Source organism: Solanum lycopersicum, chromosome 10 (assembly GCF_036512215.1).
Source record: "Solanum lycopersicum chromosome 10, SLM_r2.1".
Taxonomy (NCBI): domain Eukaryota; kingdom Viridiplantae; phylum Streptophyta; class Magnoliopsida; order Solanales; family Solanaceae; genus Solanum; species Solanum lycopersicum.
In genome coordinates this window covers 53,826,657-53,852,174 of record NC_090809.1, presented here as the reverse complement: position 1 = coordinate 53,852,174, position 25,518 = coordinate 53,826,657, and the positions used below count along the sequence as shown (strand labels likewise).

At 35.6% G+C, this 25,518-nt stretch overlaps 3 protein-coding genes and 1 non-coding gene across 7 annotated transcripts; 1 reads left to right on the top strand and 3 right to left on the bottom strand.

Moving 5' to 3' along the window:
* The first annotated feature begins 1,409 nt into the window (after nt 1-1,409).
* LOC101257024 (uncharacterized) lies at nt 1,410-3,406 on the top strand. The gene has a single exon (XM_004248638.5). The coding sequence runs from the start codon at nt 2,457-2,459 to the stop codon at nt 3,285-3,287; it is 831 nt and encodes a 276-aa protein (XP_004248686.1). The 5' UTR covers nt 1,410-2,456; the 3' UTR covers nt 3,288-3,406.
* Nucleotides 3,407-3,744: 338 nt separating this feature from the next.
* Nucleotides 3,745-7,481, bottom strand: LOC101254431 (fructose-bisphosphate aldolase 1, chloroplastic). The gene is made up of 7 exons (XR_011211880.1): nt 7,315-7,481; nt 6,645-7,260; nt 6,076-6,168; nt 5,335-5,612; nt 4,777-4,886; nt 4,320-4,680; nt 3,745-4,032 (listed from the first exon to the last, which is right to left on the bottom strand). It is a non-coding gene; the product is annotated as a fructose-bisphosphate aldolase 1, chloroplastic (transcript).
* A 9,021-nt stretch (nt 7,482-16,502) lies between these two features.
* LOC138338920 (fructose-bisphosphate aldolase, chloroplastic-like) lies at nt 16,503-17,246 on the bottom strand. Its single transcript, XM_069290006.1, has 2 exons — nt 17,140-17,246; nt 16,503-16,716 (listed from the first exon to the last, which is right to left on the bottom strand). The coding sequence occupies exons 1-2, from the start codon at nt 17,244-17,246 to the stop codon at nt 16,503-16,505; spliced, it is 321 nt and encodes a 106-aa protein (XP_069146107.1).
* A 397-nt stretch (nt 17,247-17,643) lies between these two features.
* On the bottom strand, nt 17,644-25,263 carry LOC101257314 (zinc finger protein GIS2). 4 transcript variants are annotated; one of them, XM_069290497.1, is made up of 4 exons: nt 24,616-25,263; nt 20,990-21,199; nt 20,092-20,193; nt 17,644-18,478 (listed from the first exon to the last, which is right to left on the bottom strand). In XM_069290497.1, exons 2-4 carry the CDS (start codon nt 21,118-21,120, stop codon nt 17,923-17,925), a joined length of 789 nt encoding a protein of 262 aa, XP_069146598.1. In that variant the 5' UTR covers nt 21,121-21,199; nt 24,616-25,263; the 3' UTR covers nt 17,644-17,922. The 4 variants fall into 4 exon arrangements, with proteins under 4 accessions (XP_069146598.1, XP_010327427.1, XP_010327428.1 ...); XM_010329125.4 differs by having other exon boundaries at nt 24,495-24,663; XM_010329126.4 differs by having other exon boundaries at nt 20,092-20,190; nt 24,495-24,654.
* Nucleotides 25,264-25,518: the final 255 nt, after the last annotated feature.

The following is a 25,518-nucleotide window of genomic DNA, read 5'->3' as shown; positions in this document are numbered from 1 at the left end:
TGGTTGATTTTGGCTTTGAAATTCATGATCCACCATATAAACATGTTGTTGACCTAAAAAAGAAGGTGTGTTGTTATAGGTCATGGCAATTAAAGGGAATTCCTTGTGGTCATGCACTTACAACAATTCATTTTAAGGATTGAGTTGTTGAGTCATTTGTTGGCCATTGGTATACAAAAGAAACATACCTGAAAGCGTATAACAGATTTATTCAACCTATGACAAACATGAAGATGTGGCCAAAAAGTGATAGAGCAGCCACTGGACCATCTGAAATAACATCCATGCCAGGAAGACCGGGAAAAAATAGGAGAAAATATAGTGATGAGCCAGTCAAGAAGAAGTTTGAAAAGGCTACAGGGAAGGGAAGAAAAATGAAATGTTCTGTGTGTAAGACTTTTTGACATAACAAGAAAGGATGTCCAACTCTGATAAGTTGAGTCTTCATGTCTCTTTGTTATTGAATTTTACTCTTGTTATACTTTGGTAAGTTGTGCTTTAATGTCTATATGCTTGTAGAAAAATGTCGCTGCTGGAACAAGTGATGCAAGTGCTGGAACTTCAAATGTTGCTACTGGAACTCGATGTGCAGGTCCAAGTGAAGGTCCAAAAGAAAGTTCCATGTGCAGGTCCAAGGGAAGTTCCATGTGCAGATCCAAGTGCAGGTCCAAGGGCAGTTCTAAGTGAAAGTTCAAGGAAAGTTCCATGTGCAGATAAATGTGCAGGTCCTAGGGCAGTTCCAAGTGAAGGTCCAAGGGAAGTTCCATGTGCAAGTCCAAGGGAAGTTTCAAGTTTCACTCAACAATCAACTTCTAGAGCAACTGGCCAAAAAAGAAAAACTAGCACAGCCTTGAGAGGAGGTGCATCTCTTGCCTATAAGAAACCAAGACAAAAACAAGCGAAGACAACTGGTTATGGTCTCTTATTTGGATCAGGTGGTAGTGTAAATGAGAGTGTATGTATTTCATCATTTAAACACATTAAATTGCTTTAATTGATATTAGTTCATCTCCGGGTTAAGACATTTGTTATTCTCTCAGTCTGAAAATATTGATTGGGTATTACATAGTGCTACATTGACAAGTTCAACTCCTACCAATATTGATCTTGGTTACAAACCCAAAGGACTAAGGTGGAAGGGAAGAGCTACAATTACTCAAAGGCAGCTACGATAGGAAAGTTACAGAAGCACTCAAGGCACACCAAGCACTCAAGGCACACATTAGATTTCACTTTATTTAGCTTAATGACATGATCCCAACTAACTTTATTTTGATTAATGACTGGTTAATGACTTGATCCCGACTATTTTGTATATGAATTTGTGTTAAGTTGCTACTGGGAAGACTTTATTTTTCTTGTACGAATTTGTGCTTGAATGAAGTTATTCAGATTTCTGACGTAAATGCAATCAATTTCATTATCAAAGATAGTACAAATCAATATATCTTAAATATAACAGCGACAAACCAAATAACAACAATCACAATAACAGTGATATCAATACTAGTGTTTGATCCTTGTTTTCAATGCCTTCGTTGTCTTTTATGTGTTCATTGTCTTACTTGCCTTGAACTCGTTGATGAATTGTTGATGTTGTATTGTTCATTAGCATCAGCCCATCGGAAGAATCCACACCCATTACCGGATGAATATTTTTGGCAGCCCCAAAACATTCTTCCAAGATTAGTTGGTGTTCTTGATGTCTTTAGTTCAGCATATATTCCACAGTAGCAACATCGAACTGTTATCATGAATACCAACAAAAATACAATAGAATCAAACAAAACAAAAAAAGAGACGAGTAGATTGAAGGAAAAAATAAAAGACCCCAAATATAAAAGAGATTTTTTACAGAGACAAGATTGAGAAAAAAAGAAAGAAAAAAGCTCAAAAAGGCATTAACAATAGTGTTGAGTGAATTAAAGAAGAAGAAATATCCTTTAAAGGTCAAAATATGACCATTAGTCCTTTTTAAGACATCTCGCGCTCTTCCTTCGACTGAATCACACGCTCCATGTGGGTAAATTCCACATAGGATGCCACATAAAAAAAGTGCTTAAAATATTAGTTTTGGATGGGTTCAGGGGTTCAGATGACAAAAAGCTAAGTATGAATATCCATAATACAATCCTATATAAGTATGAGGGTCCACTGGGCTATTCTGCCTAACATATAAATATGATTTTATGTTTATGTAAAAGTTGATCATTAAAATATTATCTCTGAATATAGTCAAACACTCCGATTTTAGGTTAAAAAATAAATATTATCTCTAATTCATTGAATTTGTAAATGAGATCAATAAAATCAATAAGCTTAAATTAAGAAGCCTCATTTATTTATTTTTTAATTTAATACTTGTCAGTTCGTTAGAGAGAAAGACGAATTCCTTTAAATAGTCACAAAATGTTGTTACCCTCACAATTTTAAAAGAGGAATTTAACAACACATACATGGCGGAGAAAATCACCGGAGCGAACCCTAAAACCACCGTGCACGGTGTTACAACCAACAACAATTTGGATACGAGAAATGCAGACCGACGTGTATGGTTGATGAAATGCCCTACCGTGGTCTCTCGATTCTTCGAACAGCATCAACACTCTACTTCCGTTGAAACTGATCTTTCTTTTAATCCTCCGAGACCTGTTGCCAAAGTCACCGTCGTCGTTGATCCTCTAATCGCCAATGATTCAACTCAATTCACCATGGAATTGGCCGGAACTTCATCTGGAAACATGCCGACTCACTACTCGATGGATATGTCAACAGATTTTATCCCAATGTCGATATTTTCCGAATCGGGTCAAGGAAGGGTTTCGGTTGAAGGGAAGATATATCACAAATTTGACGTGAAGCCTCATCATGAAAACATTGAGAATTACGGGAAATTATGTCGAGAAAGGACGAATAAATACATGACGAAAAGTAGACAAATTCAGGTTATTGATAATGATAATGCTAAACATATGAGGCCTATGCCTGGATTTTTCGCAACTAAGGCTTCTGGATCTACTGCAGAGAAGAAGAAGGTGCCTAGTAAAGGATTAGAAATGAAAAGAACAAGAAGAGATCGTGATGAAATGGAAGAAATTATGTTCAAACTGTTTGAGAGGCAATCAAATTGGACGCTGAAACAGCTCGTCCAAGAGACGGACCAGCCCGAGCAATTTATGAAAGACATGCTCAAACTACTCTGCATTTACAATAATAAGGGTGCTCATCAAGGCACTTATGAGCTGAAGCCGGAGTATAAGAGAGCAGAAGACAAGACTGATTCTTGATTATTTTAGCATAAGCTTTCTAGTCAGCCAAGGGAAAAAACCAATTGATTTTTACTTGAAGATACCATTGTTTTGTGTATAAAAATCAAGTTTAAATAAAATCATATGGTTGTTATAAATAGTCTATTTGGTCAATTCTATCCTGCTTTTAGATAAACTTTTTTGTATAAATCTGATATTAGACGTAGCTGATTATTCGAGAAGGAGCTAGCTAGCATACACATGGCTCATCTGATTCATATTGGAATCGCGTGTAGAACTTCTGCATATACTAAATGCAGATGAACAGTCCTCCTGTCTGGGTAAATAAGGTGAGCTATACAATTTTCAATGACAATCCGATCATCTGTGATCAATTTACCAAGGCCTCTTCTATCCTAGGAAGCCTCTGTTGGAACAGAAAAGGAAACCAAACATTTCCTTCTTTAATTGTCCAATGAAGCCTCGATGTCCCTTTTTATTTGTCCTTAGTACACATTCCTTCTGAACTCATTCCTTGTTTAGCTTCGTCTGAGTCACCCTCGCCAGTGTATTTGCCAAGCTGAGCAAGAGACTCAGACTTAACACTGATTAGCAACGCGTCCTGAGCAGCCTTCACACTCTCAGGGAGTCCTCCCCATGTCTTCAAGAAAGTGTTTTGAAGCGCCCTAGCGCAGGAGAAGGACACATGCCACGGGTTTGGAGATTTATTCATGGCATTCAAGTTGAAGGTAGCCTCAACTTCTGATTGTCCACCAGATAAGAACTGTTCAAATCACAACAGCGCGCATTGATCTTGTTAGCATGAGTAAAGGTAATAATCTCCTACCTTGTATAAAAGTTAATGTTGTTTGTAACCTCAAAAAGTTTCACTCACTTTTTTCGTCTATTTACAACCTATGCTGGTAGTCTGCCGTATTATCCTGGTAACTTGTTCCACTTATTTCCAATCATACATCTTTTATGTGATTTGACTGTGCAAAGTTCTTCAAACTAACCGTTTATACAAGTTAAAACAATTTGGTAATAGCGTATAATGAGGAGGAAACTTGCCATGATTCCAGGGACAGCTGGGGGAATTCTTCTTTGGAGAATTGTAAAAGTATAATCAGCAATTTGCTCTGGAGTGGCGTTGGCTTAGCATTCAGCACCAGGAGTGATCATACTTGGCTTGAGGAGAATACCCTCAAACATGACATTGTTCTCAGCTAGATAAACAAAAGACCTCAGCCCAGACCTTTTGCGCAACCTCAAAAGTCTTGTCAATGCCATGGTTACCATCCAGCAATGTTTCTGGCAGACCATTGGGATCAAACTACTGTCCTGATAAATGGCTGCGTAGCGAGCTTAACCCAATGCTGCTTCCTTCACTGCCAATGCAGATGCTTCGTTGGGAATGGTTACTACGGTACGCCTAACATTATCAAAAATGTTAAGCATATGATCTTAGTCAGTAGTCATAAGATAAAATCATATAGAAAATAACTCATCACTTTCTAAAAGTTGTTACCATTTGGCAAATCGAGCTCCTTGTTGGTAGTAAGCAGCAGTGCATGAGGTAATACCATCGAGACCTTGACACCATGACTCATCATTTGAACCAGCAAGGGGAACCAAACCCTGTTTTAATCATCAAAGATTATTAGATGATCATTTTCGTACAAATTTAGATGAGAACTATCTTTTTTGCTCATTAACTAAGCTTGAAACGTGTAGTCAAAGCTTCAAACAGGCATGACCGGGTGATGGGTGGTTCTAATACCATTGTTATAATCCACAGAGAACCACACTCCAAAAGTTAGTTATTGTGGTGGGAGATCCCAAGGCACACAGTTGTACCGATGTGGGACATAACTCCTACTCAAGCTCAGCTGGTAGCCTAGTACCAGTCAATTTTACTACACCTCATTATGAGACTAGCTAGTTAGATTTGTTAAGAAGAGAATTTATTACAATAAAAAAATTGATGCTAGCTATCAACCTACAACAATCCTCTTTTATTTGAAAACAGAATTTCAAGCCAAACTAGTATCGTACGAGTTTACTTGGTTAAATTAGACAACTATACCTTGTCAACTTTGATACCAGGAACAATGTTTTGTTTAACAAGAACATCAACCAGTTTTTGGCCATCAGTTGTGGATTGGTAGAGGGTCTCTTCAAACAGAATGGCACCAGAGATGAACTGTCAGTCTGTCCTAGACCTGGAGCTGTCACAAGCAGTGTTCTGTAAGCTTGGCGATTAGCCTCAGTATTCTCTAGCCCAATGGATGCCAGACGCTTTCCGCAGGTAAGATTTGACTCATCTATCGCCAATATTCCACACCCTGGTGTTGCATTTGTCTTCTGCACATTACCACACACAGTTGTTGATTAGGAATATAATGTTACATTAGTCCTTCAGTTAATTAACTTTGACACATTTCACGTCTTGCTCAACTTGATTGTTCTTGATGACTACAAATTCCTAAATTATGGTGTGATGTTATGATTGTCCAAATACCAACGAAGGGTAAACTAGTAAACCAAAAAAAAAAAAAAACTCCTAATTAATATTTCTTAATGGTCATGTGAAAGAGAATGATGACAGTTCATTTGAGACTGAGACAGTATTCACTAACAATGTGGAAACTACTACATCATCAATGGTTTTTTAGGTCTTATTAACATCTTTAGATAACCAAATTAGAATTACTATTGACGGTTACACGTTATGTGGTGAGGCACATTAACTTGGCAACAAAATTGTACATTGCCATGTAAGTGTACTAAAGTTAAACTCATTATGAACGCAATGAAACTTACTTACAGTGGTCTTAACGATCTCATCAGCATAGGAAGAAGTTGCACGAATTGTGAGAGAAAGGGCGGATATAGGTGGCAGAATTTGAGCTACTTTCTTCTAACTTTGGGCAGCCTTAAATTTCCAAGTTCTGTAATTTGGTGAGAAGTTTCATGGCATCTCTGGAGGGAAGAAAAAACACATAAATACTCATGATTAAATCATATCTTAAAAGTAATTTAGATATTTATAAGTTTTGTTTCAAGTGGAACGAAAAAATGTTTTGAACTATAAAAGGATAATGGAGGAGAGTAACTCGTGCAAAATTAAAATAAAAAAATGAGACTCAAAAACTGAAAGAGAAACAGAAACTTACTCAAGTTCTGAATTATGCTTCCACCTAGTTTAATTTTTGGAATATGGGAAATGTTGGACCATTGGGAGATTAGGCCACTCCGATTTGTGCAACTTTCTTCTAACTTTGGGTAGCCCTTAATTTCCAGGTTCCACAATTTGGTGAGGCGTTACATGGCATCTTTAGATGGCAGATGCTCTAGTTTCTCGCATGTCCATAAAACTAACTCTTGCAAAGAAACAAGGTTACCGAGAGCTTCTAACAATGGACAATCCTGGATATGGAGATGCTGTAATTTGGGCATGGCATCTGAGAAGTCCAGATGTTGTAGTCGTTTGCACCTCGTTAGCTCTAATGTTTCAAGAGAAGTAAGGTTCTCCAATCTATGAGGAAGAGCCTGGATTCCGAAATCATATATATGGATATGTCTTGGGTCAGAGAGTTGCATAAGCTGATAGGGGAGAGAATCCCAGTGCAAATGTCCAAATACACACAACCTACGAAGGGACAATAGCTGCTGAATGCCATTAAAAATATATTGGAATGCCTCAAAATCCACCATTTCTGAGAAAGGACCAATTTCCAAATTCAGTAACCCAATGAGATGGTGAAGTCCCCCTGCGAGTACACGAATTAATTTGGGACATTGTGATATATTCAAATATGAAAGTGAAGGCATTTTCCCAATATGTAAAGGGAAGGAAATTAAGTTGTTACAGTTGAAGACCTTCAAAGATTTCAGAGATCGACAATGCTCTAGCATCCCACTTGGTAGACTGGTCAATCCATCACAGTTCCATAATCGAAAACTTTGGAGGGAAGTCAAATAATTCTCTCCAGTGGGAACAGGAAAGGAACTGAAATTGGTGCAGAGGTTAATCCTTCAGCTCTTAAGAGAATGGAGATTGTACAAGCTTTGTGGCAATTCTTGAAACTCTCTGCAGTCTGAGATCCATAGGTGTTGAAGTGAAACGTTGTTGCATAGCATCTCATCTGGAACATAAGTGAGCTCTTTCACAGAATAGACACCAAGTGTTATGAGAGAAGTCAAGTTGCTGCACAAGTTCAACAATGGCATTTTACTGTCAACTTCTTCAATTGTTAATTCACGGAGGATTTCAAATTGACTTGGAGTACTTTTAACAATGGACAGTTACTAATCCTCAACTTCTCAAGCCTAGAGAACATTCTTACTCCAACTTCATCTCCCTTCCACTCAATAAGGCTAGGCATATCCTCTTACACTAGTTCTTTCAATGATGGGAACACTTGGATATTGCTGCTTTATCCAATATTATTACCATCAATACTATAAAAGGTAGGTTTGATGCATTCTACCTTATGTAACCCTAACAGCTCAAGATGCTGAAGGAATTTCAGTTGGCCAAGCGATGGAATTTCTTTGCATCTTTTGCAACCACTTACTTTCAAGTTGATCAAGTTTGGTAGCAATTCGTCTCTAAACCATAAAGGAAATCTAGTACCCAAATAGTTCTTCACTTCTAAGGTTTTCAAGTTAGGATACGGTTGAAGACCATCCAACATATTCTCATCAATGGTTTCACAGCATTCTTGTTCATCATGGAACCACACATATGACAGCTTGTAAACATTTGATTTCTCTTGTAAATATGTTGTTCAAGCTTCTTCTCTATTACGGACCAATTGGAGATCATTGATTGTCAATTCACCTCTAAGGTCCTTCAGACGACCTAATTCTTCTATACGACGACCTTTCTCTAAACCCACATTGAAAAATTGTAGAGTATGAAGAGAAGTCAATTGTCCCATGTTTAGTGGCATCTGAGACCGAGAATGGAAATATGTGTCTCAAACTTATCATATTTCCCATCTCAAATGGAAGTTCACCGAGTGAATAACAGCCATTTACTCTAAATTTTTGCAAATTATAGAGCTCGCAAATGGAGTGGGGCAAGGCTGTGATGTTAGTGTCTGAGAGATCAAGATGTTTCAAGTATATTAGCTTCCCGATTTTGGCTGACAACTCCTTGATTCCTGAACTGGACAAATTTAAAACTCTCAAGAACTTAAAACTCAACAGCATATCTTCCAATATATAATTGCTTTTCCAAAACAATGTGCACAAATTTCCTGACTCATTTATCTTATCTATTTGATCACTTGGGGAGTCCCATCCAAAGCATCGCACTTGAGGAAGATTTTCTCTACCATCGCCAATCGTATCAAATAGTTTAGATTTGAAGATATCTCCAGCCAAATCATGCACAAGATCGTGCATCTTACAGTGTGTAATATTGTGCTCATCTAACTTAACATCTTGTAGCAAGGAATTTCGCAACAAGAGTTGAAAGAACTTGTTCCCGATAACATCCATTACGGTGATCTCTTGACATGAATGGAGAAAGCCTTCTGCCATCCAGAGTTGGATTAGCTAGTCCTTTTCAAACTCAAAATCTTTTGGAAACATTGCACAGTAAGCAAAGCCTTTTTTCAGATGTGGAGATGGTAGATAATCATAGATGAGTTTTAGGATTTTCTTTATGCTATTTTCTCCATTATCATGTTCACCTAAGATTGGGCGACGGAACGGGACGTATCGGTACCGTTCCGATTCGTTCAAGTTCATCCCGTTTCGGTTGCATGCGGAACGGAACGGGATAGTCTGAACCGGTACATGGAACGGGACGGATACGTGGTTTGATACAGGTGTACCAATATCGGTTCATCCCGGTTCCGGTCCGTTTAACTTAATATATATTGATTTTTTTATATTTTATATAATTTATATTTTATATAATTTATATTTTATATAATTTATATTTTATATTTTATAGAAATTATATTTTATATAATTTCTATATATTAAAATTAATTACCCACCACACCCTCCCCTTCCCTGACACTTGGCAGGCGGCATCTTTATTCAAAGTTGCCCTGAGCCCCTGACCACCTGCCCCTGCCCTGTAGCTTTTGATAAAGCTGCAACCCCCTTTCCAACCCCCCCATTCGGCATTTTCGTTTCCCCTTCCCTTTTTTCAACGGTTGTTTTAAAGTGGAAAAATTAAAACAACTACTTTTTCTGTTTTATAAATCAGAATTGATTTCTAAAAACTCTATATATACACATAAGTTTGAGAGAATATATATTTCCATTCATATTTCTAAGTTTTAGCGATTACGGATTATAAATTATAAAATTTCAGACTTTCAATATTCAATTCAAGTTCTAAATTCTTAATATCATTTGGTGATTTGGTCATTTGGTGTATTTCGGAGGAGGAATCTTCTTCAAATTTCAAGTTTCGATATCAATATTTTAATTTTCATTTAATAGTCGTTTATTCTTACACAAACGTTTGGTAACTTCGTTTCACTCTCTAATCTTATACTTATTTTTTGTATTTATTATTTGTAACTTGTAAGTTGTTCTTATTATATTATTGTTCTTGTTAAGTTTCTATTTTGTAATTTATAATTTTATATCATGGGGTCTTCTAAAAAAAGTGAAAGTAAAAAAGGTCTAGTAGAATCAGTAAAAAATTTAGTTAACAAAACTAATAAAGGTGTTAGTTCTTCTAAATCTAAAATTCCTCTTGTTAGAATCAATACGGATGAATTTACACATGTGAATGAAACTAGTTTTTCCCGTCCCATCCCTATAAATATTAATTCGGGTACTCCTATGATTCCCCCTGAACTCTATGAATGACATATGGTATCAATCAAGAAAATGAAGAAGTGGAAATGGATGAACAATTAAATTTAGATGAAGAAATAGATTTAGATGATACACCGACTAACCCCGACCTCAATAGTATAGGTACTAAAGCTCCACCTCCGGTTGGAACTACTCGTTCCCCTATTATTCCAACTAGAGGTAAGACCAAGGTACAACGTTCTTTAAAATCACATGTGTCGAAATTTTGTTATTTGAATGAAGAAAAAACTTTTTGTATATGTAATATTTGTAAACAACATTTTAAATATACATATGGTGGGACTGGAGGTTCAACAGGGGGACTAAAAAAATATTTGATTAACAAGCATAATAAAGAGTGGTTTGCATATATGTCTTCTCTTGAAGTTGGTGAAAATTGTAGTGTTGAAACATCGGCTAGAGGATCAAATATGGTTCAAAGTGAATTAAATACTTCGAACCCAAGTGGTCCTCTTACACATCGAACCTATAACAAGGATCGTGATCGTGAAAACTTTACTAAAATGGTTGTTGTTTGTGGTTTACCTTTTAGTTTTGGAGAACATTTGGATTTTATTGCATATATTCGTGAAAAATATAATCCTAGTTATAAAAGTTTATCAAGAAGCATGGTAAAAAGATATATTTTTGAATTTCAAGAAAAACATTGTCAATATTTACGTGTCTATTTTGAACTAATGGATTGTAGAGTTGCTATTACTACTGATATGGGTCGTAGTCCTAATGGTTTTGATTATTTAACTGTTATTGCGCATTGGATCGATTATAATTGAAATTTACAAAAAAGAATTATTGGCTATAAAATTTGTCAAAAGAAAAAAATCGAAATTTATATTGCTACTACTGTGTTGGAAATTTTAGATTTTTTTGGTCTTTGTGATAAAGCCATTAGTATTACTTTAGATAATGTTTCTGCTAATTTAAATGTTCTTTATATGCTAGTACTTAGACTTTGTCCTATTAGTAAATATGTTTTTCATGTTAGATGTGTCACGCATATATTAAATTTGGTTGTTAGTGACGGTGTGAAATTATTTGAAAATAGTTGTGATAAAATTGATAATGCTTGTTTTTCCATTTATCATATGAATAGTAATAGTAGAATTAATCAATTTAAAAAACTTTGTAATGCATTTAAACTTCCATTTAGAAAAGTTTAGAATCATGTAAAAACTAGATGGAATTCCTTTTATGATATGCTTGAAGTTGTTTATGCATATAGGCAACCTATTACTACGCTATTTAATAATCATAATGTTTATCCTGAATTAAAACTTAATGATAGTGATTGGGATGAAATAAATGAACTCAGAATATTTTTGAAATCATTTTATGATGCTACTAAAAAATTTCTGGAATATATTATCCTACTATTTCTGAAATTTTAATACACATATATGAGATTTCACTATCTTTTCTGAATATAAAACAAATACTTTATTTACCACTGCTATTGAATTTATGATTACAAAATTTAAGAAATATTTTTTTCTATCCCTCAAATTTATTTAACTGCAATTCTTTTCAACCCGAATATAAAGAATATAGTGCAAAAGTTTTAGTTGAATGCATTTATCAAAATTTAGATATTCGACCTGAAGAAGAACCTGATTTCTTAACATGTCAAAATAGCATAAAATTATTTGCTGAAGAAATGTATGATAAATATTCTTTCTTAGATAATGTTGAAAATCCTCAAACGTCTATGAAACAAGTAGGTGCTCATGGACGAATGAAACATAAACTTGGTCTTGACTCCTCTAATAAATGTGAATTTGTTAAATATCTTGAACAGGGTTCAGATGATATTACAAACGATGAAGGTATACCGCAACTATTGAACTGGTGGAGGAATCGTGGAACTCAATTTCCAAAACTTAGTAGGATGGTGAAGGATGTGCTTGCAATTCAAGGATCGTCAGTAGCTTTGGAGGCAGCTTTCAGCGCGGCAAGATTTCAAATTGGAGACCACAAATTTTTGTTAGTAGAAGACAGCTTGGAGATATTAGTGTAATTAAAAGACTGGATAAATGTTGAGCGCAGAAATCAAGGGCTTCCAAAGTTAGATAGTCAATTTGAACTTTTCATAGATTCAGCTATTGGATATCGTAGTGATGATGACATCGAACTTCAAGATCGTCAACGAGCTTTACCAAGACTAGAAGTTGATTACAATCAATCTATAGCTGGGTTAGAAAGAGGATTTACGGGACTATACAACTATTAGTATTACATTCGAAACTTAGTTGAAACAGAACCCCTTCTAGAAGGTGGCTGTGTAAAATATGTACTCTACTATAGTTATAAATTAAAATTGTAATTTGTTACAAATTTAAATAAATTAAATTGATATTTTTTAATTTTTGTAATTGTTTTATCCTTATTTTAATTAAAAAAATTTAAAATTATAAAAAAAAATTATTTATAATTTACAAGACACAAGTTATAAAGAAAACTTATAAAATAAATATTAATGAATAATAAGTAATAACTTATAAAGTATAAACTTCAAAAGATTTAAATTTTGAAAACTTTATTAGACTTTTCTTGCAAACTTAATAACAAAAATAATTTAAAAATATCTTTAAAATAAACTTAAGTAAAAAATTATAATATAAATTTAAAAACTATTAATTTAAACTTAGAAAAAAAAATTCATATTTTTGTAATCTCAAAATATGTCGTCCCGTTTATCCCATCCCGTTCCATTCCGATCCGTTCAGGTTCCATCACGGTATATAGTGGAACGGGACGAAACCAATTATTCGTCCCGATAATTTCAATCCGGTTCATCCCGGTACCGGTCAACATACCGGTCAACGCATCTCATTCCGGTTCGTTGACCAGTATTATCTTCACCTGCAACAAGGGGGTTTCCATCAAGAATTGTCTGCCATTCATATTTCTCTTTGTTGCGTAAGAGGTCTCCCAACACACTCGCAACCAATGGTAAACCTTGACACATTTCCACAAACCTGTTCTCCATGATCTGTATTTTCTCTGGAACTTCCACATCAACAAATGCTCTTTATTTAAAATTGGACCAACAATGATCTTTTGATAATTTTTCCAACCTATGAGGACCTACTGCAGCTATTGTGGACGCCACTTGTTCCATACGAGTAGTACAAGAATGAAGTTTCCTCGGGATGTATTTATTCCTCGCAAGGTGTCCGCAAACTAACCCCATAATGTAGAGTCAGCACGCCACAAATCATCTAGGATAATCAAATACTTTCTTCCTGCCAATTCATCTTGTAGCATCTTGACTATTATATCTCTGCTTTGGACCTCAACTTTCCTCTTTGTCGAGGATTAGTTCAAGAAAGCTCTTAATTTCTGGCATTTCAGGTAGACACAACCAAACTCTCTTTTCAAAGTGTTTTAAGATATGTTCATCACTGAAAATTCTCTACACCATTGTTGTTTTGCCTAAAGCCCCATACCAACTATGGGAATGGTGCACAAAACAACATCCTCTCTGTTGTTCAACATCTTTTTCTTTATCACTTAAACATCGATGTCTCTACCAACAACCTCCGAAGAAACTACTAGGAAATCTGTTTCTCGAATCGGTAGTATTTGCCGAGGAGGAACCATGAGTGATTGGAGACCGAAGTCTTTGGCTAACTTATTGATAGCCCTCAACTTTTCATTGATGTTGTTGATTTTTCTAGACATTTTGCTCTTAAAAGTTTTATGAGAAATGAAATCAATGACCTTTTCAATTGGTTTGTTTCTGATCTTCACTTGTCTTTTGATAGATTCATACCTGAATTCGTCAAACACATTTTCAGCATTTTCAGCAACTCTCTCAAGCATCTTGAGCCATAGTTTCACAGCCTGATTGTCAACTTGTCGTCTTTTAGCATCATGAATAAAAGCTTGGATCAAGGATACATTTTGTGTAAACATTTCCAAATCTTTCTGGCAGTCCCTTGAGCTACTGAGTTTGTCAATAGTGAGAGAAAGCAACTTTTCGAGCAAAACTTGAATTATAGCACCAATTACAGAATGTTGTGTTTGCTCCTTCACAAAGTTTTCTTCCTCTGCACCAGCCTTCAATGTTTTTGCATAAGTCTTCTTTTTCTAGTTGTTTGTGGACCACCAGAAGGAAGACAATAATTTATAAACAATAAATGCGGAACGACTAAAAGATCCTCCTACTTCATTCTGATTTATGAACTCAACCCTTTAACTTTATCATGCATCACCTAGGCACTCCACTTGTAGTGGTTCAAACATCAAACGCACTACTTTAAACCACTAGAGATTCATTGTGTCTCTTAATCACGTTGTCATACTTTTGTAAAATCACTACTGGGTGGTGGTTCCTCTCCTTCCTCTTGAACCTCAAACAAAAAAATCAATCTCACCATCAGCTCGACCAAGAGTTTCGAATCAAAAAAAGTAAATTGAGATTAAAGTTGTCACATCATTTTACATTTTTTGAAGAAAAGAAGAAAAAATCCCCACCATTTTAATTTTCTTCCCCTCCAAGACCAGTACACCGCTGTAATACCTCAGGTCACCTTCCCCATTAAATCGGAAACCTCACCACCAAATTTATTCCTCTACAGAAATAAAGGCTATACTTTTGAAGCCCATTGTGATCATAGGGAAATCAAGTTCAGGTTCCCAGGCGAGCCTATTACTTTATGCCTCAGAAAGCCAACTTTCCTCTTCCTCCATTTCCTCTACTCTCCTTTGTATCCCAAGCAACAAAAACTGATCTGGAGTCAGCATATTTACAGTTGTATCCTGAGTAGGACAAATCAAAATAAATATAAGGATCTCCCAAGCCATTTTTTCTTTTACTAGTCTCTCCCTACGCACGTTGAGCATGTACCCTTCATCTAATAGTATAAAAATATCACATAAAGAAGAGAGAGATTGCACATCTTCTTGCATACTTTGTCTAATAATTCAAAGCACTTGAAATAAATGGAAGGATCAATTAATATACCCAATTGTTTATCTATCAATGAAGAAGTACTACTAAAAAAGAATTATTACATTTAAAAGATTGATGCTACCTATCAACATACAACCTTCATCTTTTATTTGAAAACGGAGTTTCAAGCCAAACTAGTATTGTACGAGCTTACTGGATTAAAATAACAAATATACCTTGTCAACTTTGATACCAGGAACAATGTTTTGTTCCATCAACCATTTTGTGGCCATCATTGGTAGATCGGATCTCTTTGAAGAGAAGGGCACCAGAGATGTATTGTCCTAAGACCTGGAGCTGTCACTCATCCATAGCCAATATTCCACGCCCTGGTGATAATTAGGAATATATATTACATTAGTCCATGTCTTGCTCGACTTAATTGTTCTTCGATGACTACAAATACCTAAATTATGGTACAAATGTTATGATTGTCCAAATACCAATGAAGGGTAAACTAGTTAACAAAAGGAACTCCTAATTAATATTTCTTAAGGACGTGTAAAAGAGAATCAAAAATGGTTCAATTGAGACAGAGGGAGTATTCATTAACAATGTGAAAACTACTATATCATCAATTTTTTTTTATCTTATTAGAAACTTATTGTTCTGTTAAATCTCATTTGTAACTGCTTTTAACACAAGTTCATTCAACAAAACCGACTTACCTTTTCCCCTTTGGGCTAGTTTAATCGATCTACTCCATAATGCATAGTTCTCAGGCCCTTTAAACTTTGATCAAAACTATGACTGACCCAGGACATCTGATGGTTGAAGATAAAGTGGATGATTATGATCAAGAGTTGTTACCTCATTCTCTGTCATGATTTCTCTGATTCAAGTTGTAACTCTGCTTCAATGGCCTACAATTTTACTCTATGTGATTGTCGTCAGATCGCCGCTCTGATACCATATTAGTTTTCTGATTCAATGGAGTAAATCTCAGACTCCATTTACATTCCTTGAGCTTTGACTGTACAGACTATTGAAGAAGGGATTCGAATGAACCCCTAACAGAAGGCTGGCTCCGCCCTAGCTTGAAATGTGTTGTCCCATCTCCATATACCTTTGTTATAATCCAGGGAGAACCACACTCCAAAAGCTAGCTATTGAGGTGGGAGATCCCAAAGCGATATAAGCCCCACCTCAGCACATAGTAGTACCAATGTGGGACATAACACGTACTCAAGATCAGTTGGTGCCCGGTAGCCTGGTACCAATCAATTTACTACAAACTAGCTAGTTAGATTGGTTATGAAGAGAATTTATTACAGTTAAAAAAATTAATGCTAGCTATCAACCTACAACCTTCCTCTTTTATTTGAAAACGGAGTTTCAAGCCAAACTAGTATCGTACAAGCTTACTTGGTTAAATTAGACAAATTTACCTTGTCAACTTTGATACCAGGAACAATGCTTTGTTCAACAAGGACATCAACCATTTTCTATCCATCAGTCGTGGATTGGTAGAAGGTCTCTTCAAACAGAATGGCACCAGAGATGTACTGTCCTAGACCTGGAGCTGCCACAAGCAGTATTCTGTAAACTTGGCGATTAGCCTCAGTATTCTCTAGCCCAATGGATGCCAGAGTCTTTCCACAAGGGTAGCATTTGACTCGTCCATAGCCACTATTCCACACCTGGTGGTGCAATCGTTTTCTGCACATTACCACACTCGGGTGCTAATTAACAATATTACAGCAGTCCTTCAGTTAATTAACTTTGACACATTTCATGTCTTGCTTGACTTAATTGTTCTTGATGACTACATATACCTAAATAATGGTGTGATGTTGTGATTGTCCAAATACCAATGAAGGGTAAACTAGTTAACAAAAAAAAAACTCCCTGATAGTAATATTTCTTTAAGGGACGTGTAAAAGAGAATCACAACAGTTCATTTGAGACTGAGGGAGTATTCACGGACAATGTAGAAACTACTAAATCATCAATGTTTTGTAGGTCTTGTTAGCAACTACTATTGACGGTTACACATTATGTGGTGAGGCACATTAACATGGCAACATTGTCATGTCAGTGTATAAAAGTTAAACTCATTATTAATAGGGCAATGAAACTTACAGCGGTTTTAACGAGCTCATCACATAGAAGAAGTTGAAACATTGCCCCTTGACGAATTCAGACTTGTCAACAACTACAGATGACTTTAACAGAGATGCTGAGGCCATTTTTTGGTCTTTTTTGTTATTTTCTCTTCAAAGAAAGAGTACACTTACTTACTACAAGTACCTTAATTATCTCAGTACTGTTCTCCACAAGTCTATTCTAGCCACAAGCAAATTATTTCTCAAGCTGTGTCAAATTAAAGATATCTCGTTTGCTCTTTAATGAAATATTTTCTTCATCGTTTTGACCACTTCAAAAACCCTAGTCAGCCTGATTTGTTTAGGAAATAATTAATAACGTGTCAGTTTTCTTTTTTTTTTTTTTAAATAAGTTATAAAAATTAAAAAAATTGCATGAAAGAACGAGGATGTTTATAATTTTTAATTAAGAAAAAACAACGGTAATCACCATACTTGCTTAAATCCAAGGCTGTCATACGTAAAAAAGCAACAGCGCAAATTCCAATACAAACCATTATATAGATGCTGTGCCATCAGCTATAGCGGAATCACCAAATAAAATGCAAATACCTCACAATAGTCATATTAATCCATGTTCTTAAATAACAGTCTCATCATATCCATTCAAAAGATGTAAAGACGCACACTAAAGCAACTAGTTCCGAAATCTGATAGCTTCTAAAAGAAAAAGAAAAAACAAATGTCAATCTCAATTCAAAGAGAAAAGGGGCACATGTCATCAGTAGTCACCCTATTAATATGGCATGGCTTTCATCCGTCAGTACCTCCTCGGAAAACGGTCCATAAACCTTCCAGAGGGACACTCATATGCTTGGTGTCCTCTTCCCCCGCAGTTGTGACAGATCATCAGTGCCATGCAATCTCGACTCATATGGCCTACTTGCTGGCAGGTTCGGCATACAATGTCCCGATATCCTCCACCTCCACCTCCACCTCCACCCATAGGACGGAATCCACCACCCCTCTCTTCAAGAGCACCAGACTTGGGGCAATCTCTAGCCAGATGACCGGATATATTACATAAATTGCACACAGGATCATTTTGACAATCACGTGCCAAGTGACCAGTCTTCCTACAATTTTTGCACGCCTTGTCATTGGTGCAGTCAACTGCAATGTGGCCTTGCTTGAAGCAGTTATTGCAAAGCTTCAGGTCACCAGGAGGGAGTGGAGGAGCCGTGCAGTCTCTAGCACGATGTCCTGCCTTACCACAGGTGTGGCAAATTCCTTCATTTGGACAGTTGCCAGCCATATGGCCTGGTTCTCGGCAATTCCAACAAAGAGATTTCGTGGTACACTCCGAGGCAATATGCCTGTTCAAATATTGGAGGCAAAATCAAAATTAAAGGAGTAATAAATAAAGCTTGTTTTAACAACCTTACTGACCACATTCTCAGGAACAAGCATCACTGATAAAATAAATAACTACACCTCAAAAAAACAAAGATGAATGAATGAATAAGCAATACATGTTTAGGAAAGCCAAAGAAAGATGTCATTTTATCAAGCAACTCATAAATATCAGCAGTATGTGTCCCCATTCCCTTTCATTTTGTCAAGCAACTTGTAAATATCAGCAGTATGTGTGCCCATTCCCTTTATAACATACTCAAGCTCAAGTCTGGATATTGTTGGTTATTATGTAAACCAGTGTCATCAAAGGCGAAAAGCACAAAAAAACTCTAAGGTCCATGGGGGCTTTAAGCCATAGCGCAAATAAAGCGTGGGTTTTAATGGAAAAAGGCGCAAAGGGAGAAAAGAATACAAATATATGTATATATATATGTGTGTGTGTGTGTGTGTAGTCAGTCCAAGACTAATAATTATAAACATAAACGAATGACAAATATATGACCAAAGAAATTGAAAAAAATTTATGGTTGAGTGAAATATCAATTATTTAGTTTCACTTCTTCATAAAAGGTTCATTGGCAAGGAAAAACTTGCCTTAAAACCTTGATGACGACAGTGAAGCGCATAAAAAGCGAGGCAAAGCGCTCAACAAGTTTTGAGCCTCGCTTCAAGGTTTAAGCGCGTTTAAAGTGCGGCTTTGATAACACTGATGTAAACAATCTTGTGTTTGCTTGGTGTTTCATGTTATATTAGTGCTAAGCAACTAGTATGTACTGGCAGTTCTTAAAAGTTAAATACTTGTTTAATTTGATATTGTTTGGGTATTTTAAAATATAAGTACTACAAGTTACTCCTCCATTCCATAATAACTTAAGCTTCGAGCCCTTCTCCATTTTTCAAATTAACTTAAGTTTTTTCAATTTTCAAGACTTTTAAAAATATATTCTTCCAATTTTACCCTTTAAGTTAGTATTGGGATTAGTTATTTTAATTAATGTTACTTATTTTTTACAATAAATAATAGGGTAAAAATGGAATATTATGTTCAATTTATGTCCTAACCTACTTTTCTTGAACGGTGTGAAACAACTCAAAGGTTAAGTTATTATGGAATGGAGGGAGTACATAGTATTATCTCATTTCTACATGTTGCTTCCTTATGATGTGAATGTCTCAAGTTTTCAACTTCGATTTTAGGATATCTTCCCCCCTTGGTTACCTATAATCTAAGACTAGACAGTGTGCTGCCCCCTTAAAGGATATCAGGGTATATCTTGCCCCTTAGTTACCACTTACCAGTATCAGATGTCAACATTCAACAGCTGTATACTGGCAGAAAGTGATGCAAACAAATGGGATGATGAGCAAGCAATACAGAAAGGCAATATAACATCATCAGTAGCAGCCTTAATGGTTCAATTTAATCTGTTGAACAATGATTTCTGCAGAGTACATTAAGTAAATGCAATACTAATTCTTAAGCTTTCCAGGGTAACAAGTAGCTTTATTTTTTTAATGGAGGTAACATCGGGGTAACAAGTAGTTAATTAACACAGAATAATGCAATACTTACCCTGGGAGACCACAATTGTGACATATGGCAACATTAGGGCATTCCCGAGCAAAATGGCCAGGCCGTTTGCAGTTCTTGCAGAGACTGCTCTGACTCTGACTGCTAAAAAAATAAAAAAGAAATGTAGAAACCATGAGAAAAAGAAATATGTCCACCAAAGAGCCAAAAATTGTATAATCCAGATGTTAGAGAGTCAAAGAGCAGGTAAAATAGTACACTCCAAGAAACCGACTTATTATAATATATTTTGTTTCCATGTTTCTTTCTAACTCATGGGAGGAGCACAAATGTAACTTGAGATATGAGGTCAGAAGGCTCATTTGATTAAGACTCTTGCTACATAAGACCCTAACTTCACTAGTAAAACAAAGTAAAAGTTGTACTACAAAAAGGACATACTTTTGTAGTCAACTTTTAAAATGAGAAACCCCATTATTGAACAAAATCAACTTTAGCTGATCAAAAAATATAAACAAGGTAAAAATTGAGCACAATCAGTCAGGGTATAATAACAAAAAAGCACTAATCAGTCCAGGGATACTGATTGTCCCAACTTCACACTAGAACATTTGGGTCTTGCAGAAGTCTAAATTGGACTGCCAAATCAACTTCCAAACAGCCACGCCAAGTGCAGACTATTTATTAGTCTAACAATACCGGAACAGAATTACCCTCTTCCCTTTTTTAGGAGAAGGTAGCAGTGCAATCACTGGGAAATATCTTTGAACAGAGGTGTAAATTCAGTTCAACACTCCAAACATGCATATCGAAACACCCATCCATGTAATATAGTAATTAGCTTCCATTCCAAGTCAAAAAGATCCATATCTCTTAGCTTCCAGCCAACAGGTGCTAGAATGAGAATAGCTAAACATACAAATGACTAAAACCAGAGAACCTGAAACCCCGACGTGGCTCCCGTCTATATGGTGCATCACGGTAGGAGAACCGCTGTGTGCGGATTTTGCGATCCATTGGACTCCTGCTTCTGCTTCTGCTCCTGCTTCGGCTTCTGCTGCCAGATTTCATATTCAAACAACCACAAATAAACCACCAACAACGACCAGCTAAAATATCACCACACCACAACCCAGCTGCTGCCTCCTCCCTGTCCACCACAACCACACATCCAAGACCACATCAGTCCAAATAAACCTTTTTACTGTACTCCTTTGATTTTAAATACCAAATCCAAACACCACTACAGAGATATTATTCAATACACAAGCACCAAAAGCTTGTTTATTCAGGAAACATCGTCTCCAGTTACATCCTCCTAAGAATATGTATATCTACTGTGACAAACACATGCCAGCACCAGCACATAATCATTAACCACTAGTTATCTACAACAGCTGACAATTGAGTCCCAACTTCAAAGACATATGGAGATGATTTCCCTAGCTGACAGAAAGCTCAAATAACTGTTGATAGAAGCAAAATCTTTTACCAGAAATAGCAAATAATTTTGAAGTATAAGCAAATTAAATTCAATAATATATTGTGGAAATCAGAGTTATGAAACCAGATTGTCATTGTCTGAATCAAATGTCATTTTCCTTCTCTTTAATAAATCAATGTCATCTTCCCTCTGTTCCAGCTGCAATTAAAATAAGTGACAACATGTCTTGCAAAATTAAAACAGAAGCACATTTTTTTCATATATTGGTGATAATATCAAGAGATTTGGTGTCGAGCCAAAACCCAATCCTGAATGAATAGCTTTCCTTTATTTTCTATACAGCCCTTCAATCCTTCATTCTTTTGGAATAGTGACCATGTACTTCCTATTTGTATAAAGGATTGGGTGGCCTTTGGAGAGAACCATATTTTGTAGGTTTCTCCCTTTTTCAGTGTTTCTCTTGTATATTGCCAAGATGGCCTTGTTATTATCATTGAAATCTTTTACTTCATAAAAAAATATTTCTTAGTTTGACTAGGCATGAAGTAAAAGGTTTAAAAATGTAAAGAAGACTTTTGAATCTAGTGCTTAAAACAAAACGTGTGTATGACATACAAAAGATATCTTTTGAATCTTATGGTATTAACTTGTCATGCCATTCCTACTAGGTATTAAGGGTACAATGGGAATGTTGAAATTAAAAAGTTACAAAATATAGAAAGGAAACCATCTTTTTTATACAAACTAAAAAAAAAGTAAGGCGCAAAAATTGAAACAAGAGGATATTGGTTTAATCTACTAGGTTTTGCTTTTTTCAGATAAAAGATCTGCTGGTGTTCGCCTTTCTCACCAAGTAGTAAATTTTAAAACTATCAGCCCAAGTTAAGCTTCTATCAATCACGAAGAGCTAGTGATAGGAAGGAAATGAAACCACCTGTAAAAGCAGGCATCAAGACACTCCTCGCACTTCACCATAGAGGCCTCACAGAAGTATACAGATCTACATCTTAACGATATAAAAGCTTATAAATGAACAACAACACCATTCTCACCCTAATAATTTTCTTCTGTTGGTGATAAACAAAGGTGACCATAGTCTTATAATCTTCCATATAACCTACCCCATCTGACTTCAAAGAGACGTCAGACGACACCTTGACTTAGCCAATATAAGTGCATAAGGTGTAATGGTTGATGAAAGTACAAGGCACCAAAGCTCTTCTGCTACTATCGGTGTAGACTCTTCAATACAAAAGCTCTTCACAACTCTATCATCTCTTCACTAGAAAGGCTATCTGAATGGGCCCATTGTTCTTCATTTTTCTTTTTTTTAAATGAGATACAGAATGGATCCATTACATCTATCTTATACCAATTTGAAGAGTTCCCTTTCTGTTTCTGGTAAGTAGCAAATTATTTATTTCACACTACTTTTACATTTTGTTTAAAAAGAAAAAGGTTACCCTATCTCATTCAGAGCCCCATTCACTTTACAATGGTCAATTTTCAATGGTGTGATTGACAGCAAATAATTCACCTCCAAAAATTAGAAGACATGCACAAAATAATACCATACAAACTACAAGGTTTTGCATTTCAAATTTATTGAACTAGTAATAATATGTATTTTGCACCAAAAGGTGTGGCTTAGTGGTCAATGAAGTGGTTGAAAACCGTGAGGTCTCAGGTTCAAAACACAATGGAGACAAAAAAAAATAGGTAATTCTTCCCATTTGTCCTAGCTTTGTTGGACAAAGTTACCTGGTACCAGTTGCTGGTGGGAGGTGGGAGGTATCCCGTAGAATTAGTCGTATTTTTAAAAAAATATATGTATTTAAAAAATTTTAAGTTAAAAATGAATTTGTTGGACGGCAGGAGACTTCCAACATATTACAGAGTAAATACATAGTCCCTTCATTCCATTTTATGTGGCACTGTCTAACTTGACACGGTGTTTAAGGAGAGAAAAAAAGAACTATTGAAACTTGAGGTTTAAAACAATCCTCTTGGTTGTAAATCATTTCATTAAGGGTAAAAGAGAAATTTTAAAGATTAAATTGTTTCTAATTATCATCTTCAATCCTCGTATCACCATTCCTCCTTAGTATAATGTATCAGAATATTCACACTAATTGCACCCAATGACCACCAAGGTGTAAGATCACTATAACCCACTGACCAAAAGATATACTCTGCAATTTCATTCCCAACCCCCTTCCCCCAAAAAATGAAGAACAGAGAAAAACAACGTTTTTGCCTTCCCAGTATGGCAGGCCAGAAAACTTAAAATGGAGATTTAGATTCTACTTCAGAATTCAACCACCTCTAGCTGCAAAAGTTCTCTTTTTTTTTCTTTTTTTTTTTTTTTGGGGGGGGGGGGGGGGGGTTGGGGGGGATGTATAAAGAGCTGGAAAATGTTCAGATATCTACAATTGGAATCCATAAACATAATCATAAAACAGCTCATCACCACCCACCAACCCTTAGTATACAGGGAGCAATGATCCACACATTAGAACACAAAATTCTCTCAGCTCCTCGCATTCTCATTAACCTTTACTATTTTCTACCTATTCAAAAGCAAAAAAGAAAGCACTTTCTACACACCATTCAGCTCCCTCCCCAATTTATAACAACAGTAACACTAAGCAGGACCAATCACTAAAATCCCACAAACACAGAAAACTACAACAAAAGAAATATCAGAAGACATATGAAAAATAATTATGTATAAAGATATTCCAATCCAGATTCTCTTTCCAATATAACCAAACAAATCCGAGCTAAGAACCACCAAACTAATGAAACCTAAACCAATCAATCAACTAATCTTAAGTCCCAAACTAGTTAATCTTCCGCTATCTGAATCCTCATATCAATTCAACTCTTTTGAGCATTTCATTTCAAATTCCGTGACATATAAATACAAAATGCTCTAACACAGAAAATACATTAAAAAAGCAATGATACAGATAGAAAGAGAGCAAGAGCGAGGATAAACCTGAAACAGCGTTCTGGATCTGCACAGTTAGGGTTAGATTTTGGGATACTGCAACACACAGAAAACAGAGAGAGAGAAATAGAGAAGCAATAGATAAGGCGAGAAATAGGAAATAAGCTACCTCTTTCAGGGAAGGGCTACCAGTAAAGCTTCTTTTTTTTTCCAATATTACCCTTGAGCTTTTTCCCTTTTGTCACATTTAGGTGTCCAGTTTTGCTTGGGCTATAGACTCATATCTTCTTTTGGGCCATATGCAAAGTTGACAAGATGTTGGCCTAAGCATCTCAAATTAATACACCTTTTAAATGAGCTTATCTTTTAAATAGGTTGTTGAAACTTTTACTAATTGAACTTTTTCTCTATTGAAGTTGTAGTTGGACAGAATTTATTTTGAGAAACTTATTATTGAACTTTTTCTCTATTGAAGTTGTAATTGGACAGAATTTATTTTGAGAAACTTATTGTTGATTAAAAATATTTATCATTCGTAGCAATAACATTTTTTTAATTTGATTATTTTTAATATATTTATAATATACTTTTAATTCGTATTACAAAGAACAAATTATCATTCACATATAATACAATTTTAGGTACATATATGTCCTTATAATACCATCTTTTAGGGTTAATGGGTAATAAAATTAGGGCGGATGGATTTTCACATTAGTTGGGTCGGATTTTACTAAATGGATCGGATATAATATTGTAGATATTGAAATTTAGTGAGACTCTACTAGATGCGTTCAATTTGAGTTGGGACTCTACAAATTGTGTTCAACTCAGATTAGGATTTTTGGAGGCTACTCAATCCTAAACCCTAGTTTATGCTAACCCTGGGGTACTAAATTCTCTTAAAAGACATCTCGAAAAATTTCATAAAGAGATCAAGATCTCGAATACTCCACAAATTGATGGATTATTCATATAGATAGGTCAAATATAAATCATCCTAGTTCAAGAAATATGCCACTAACGGGCCTCGAATTATGGATAAATCATATGAGAGTAGAATAAAAAAATC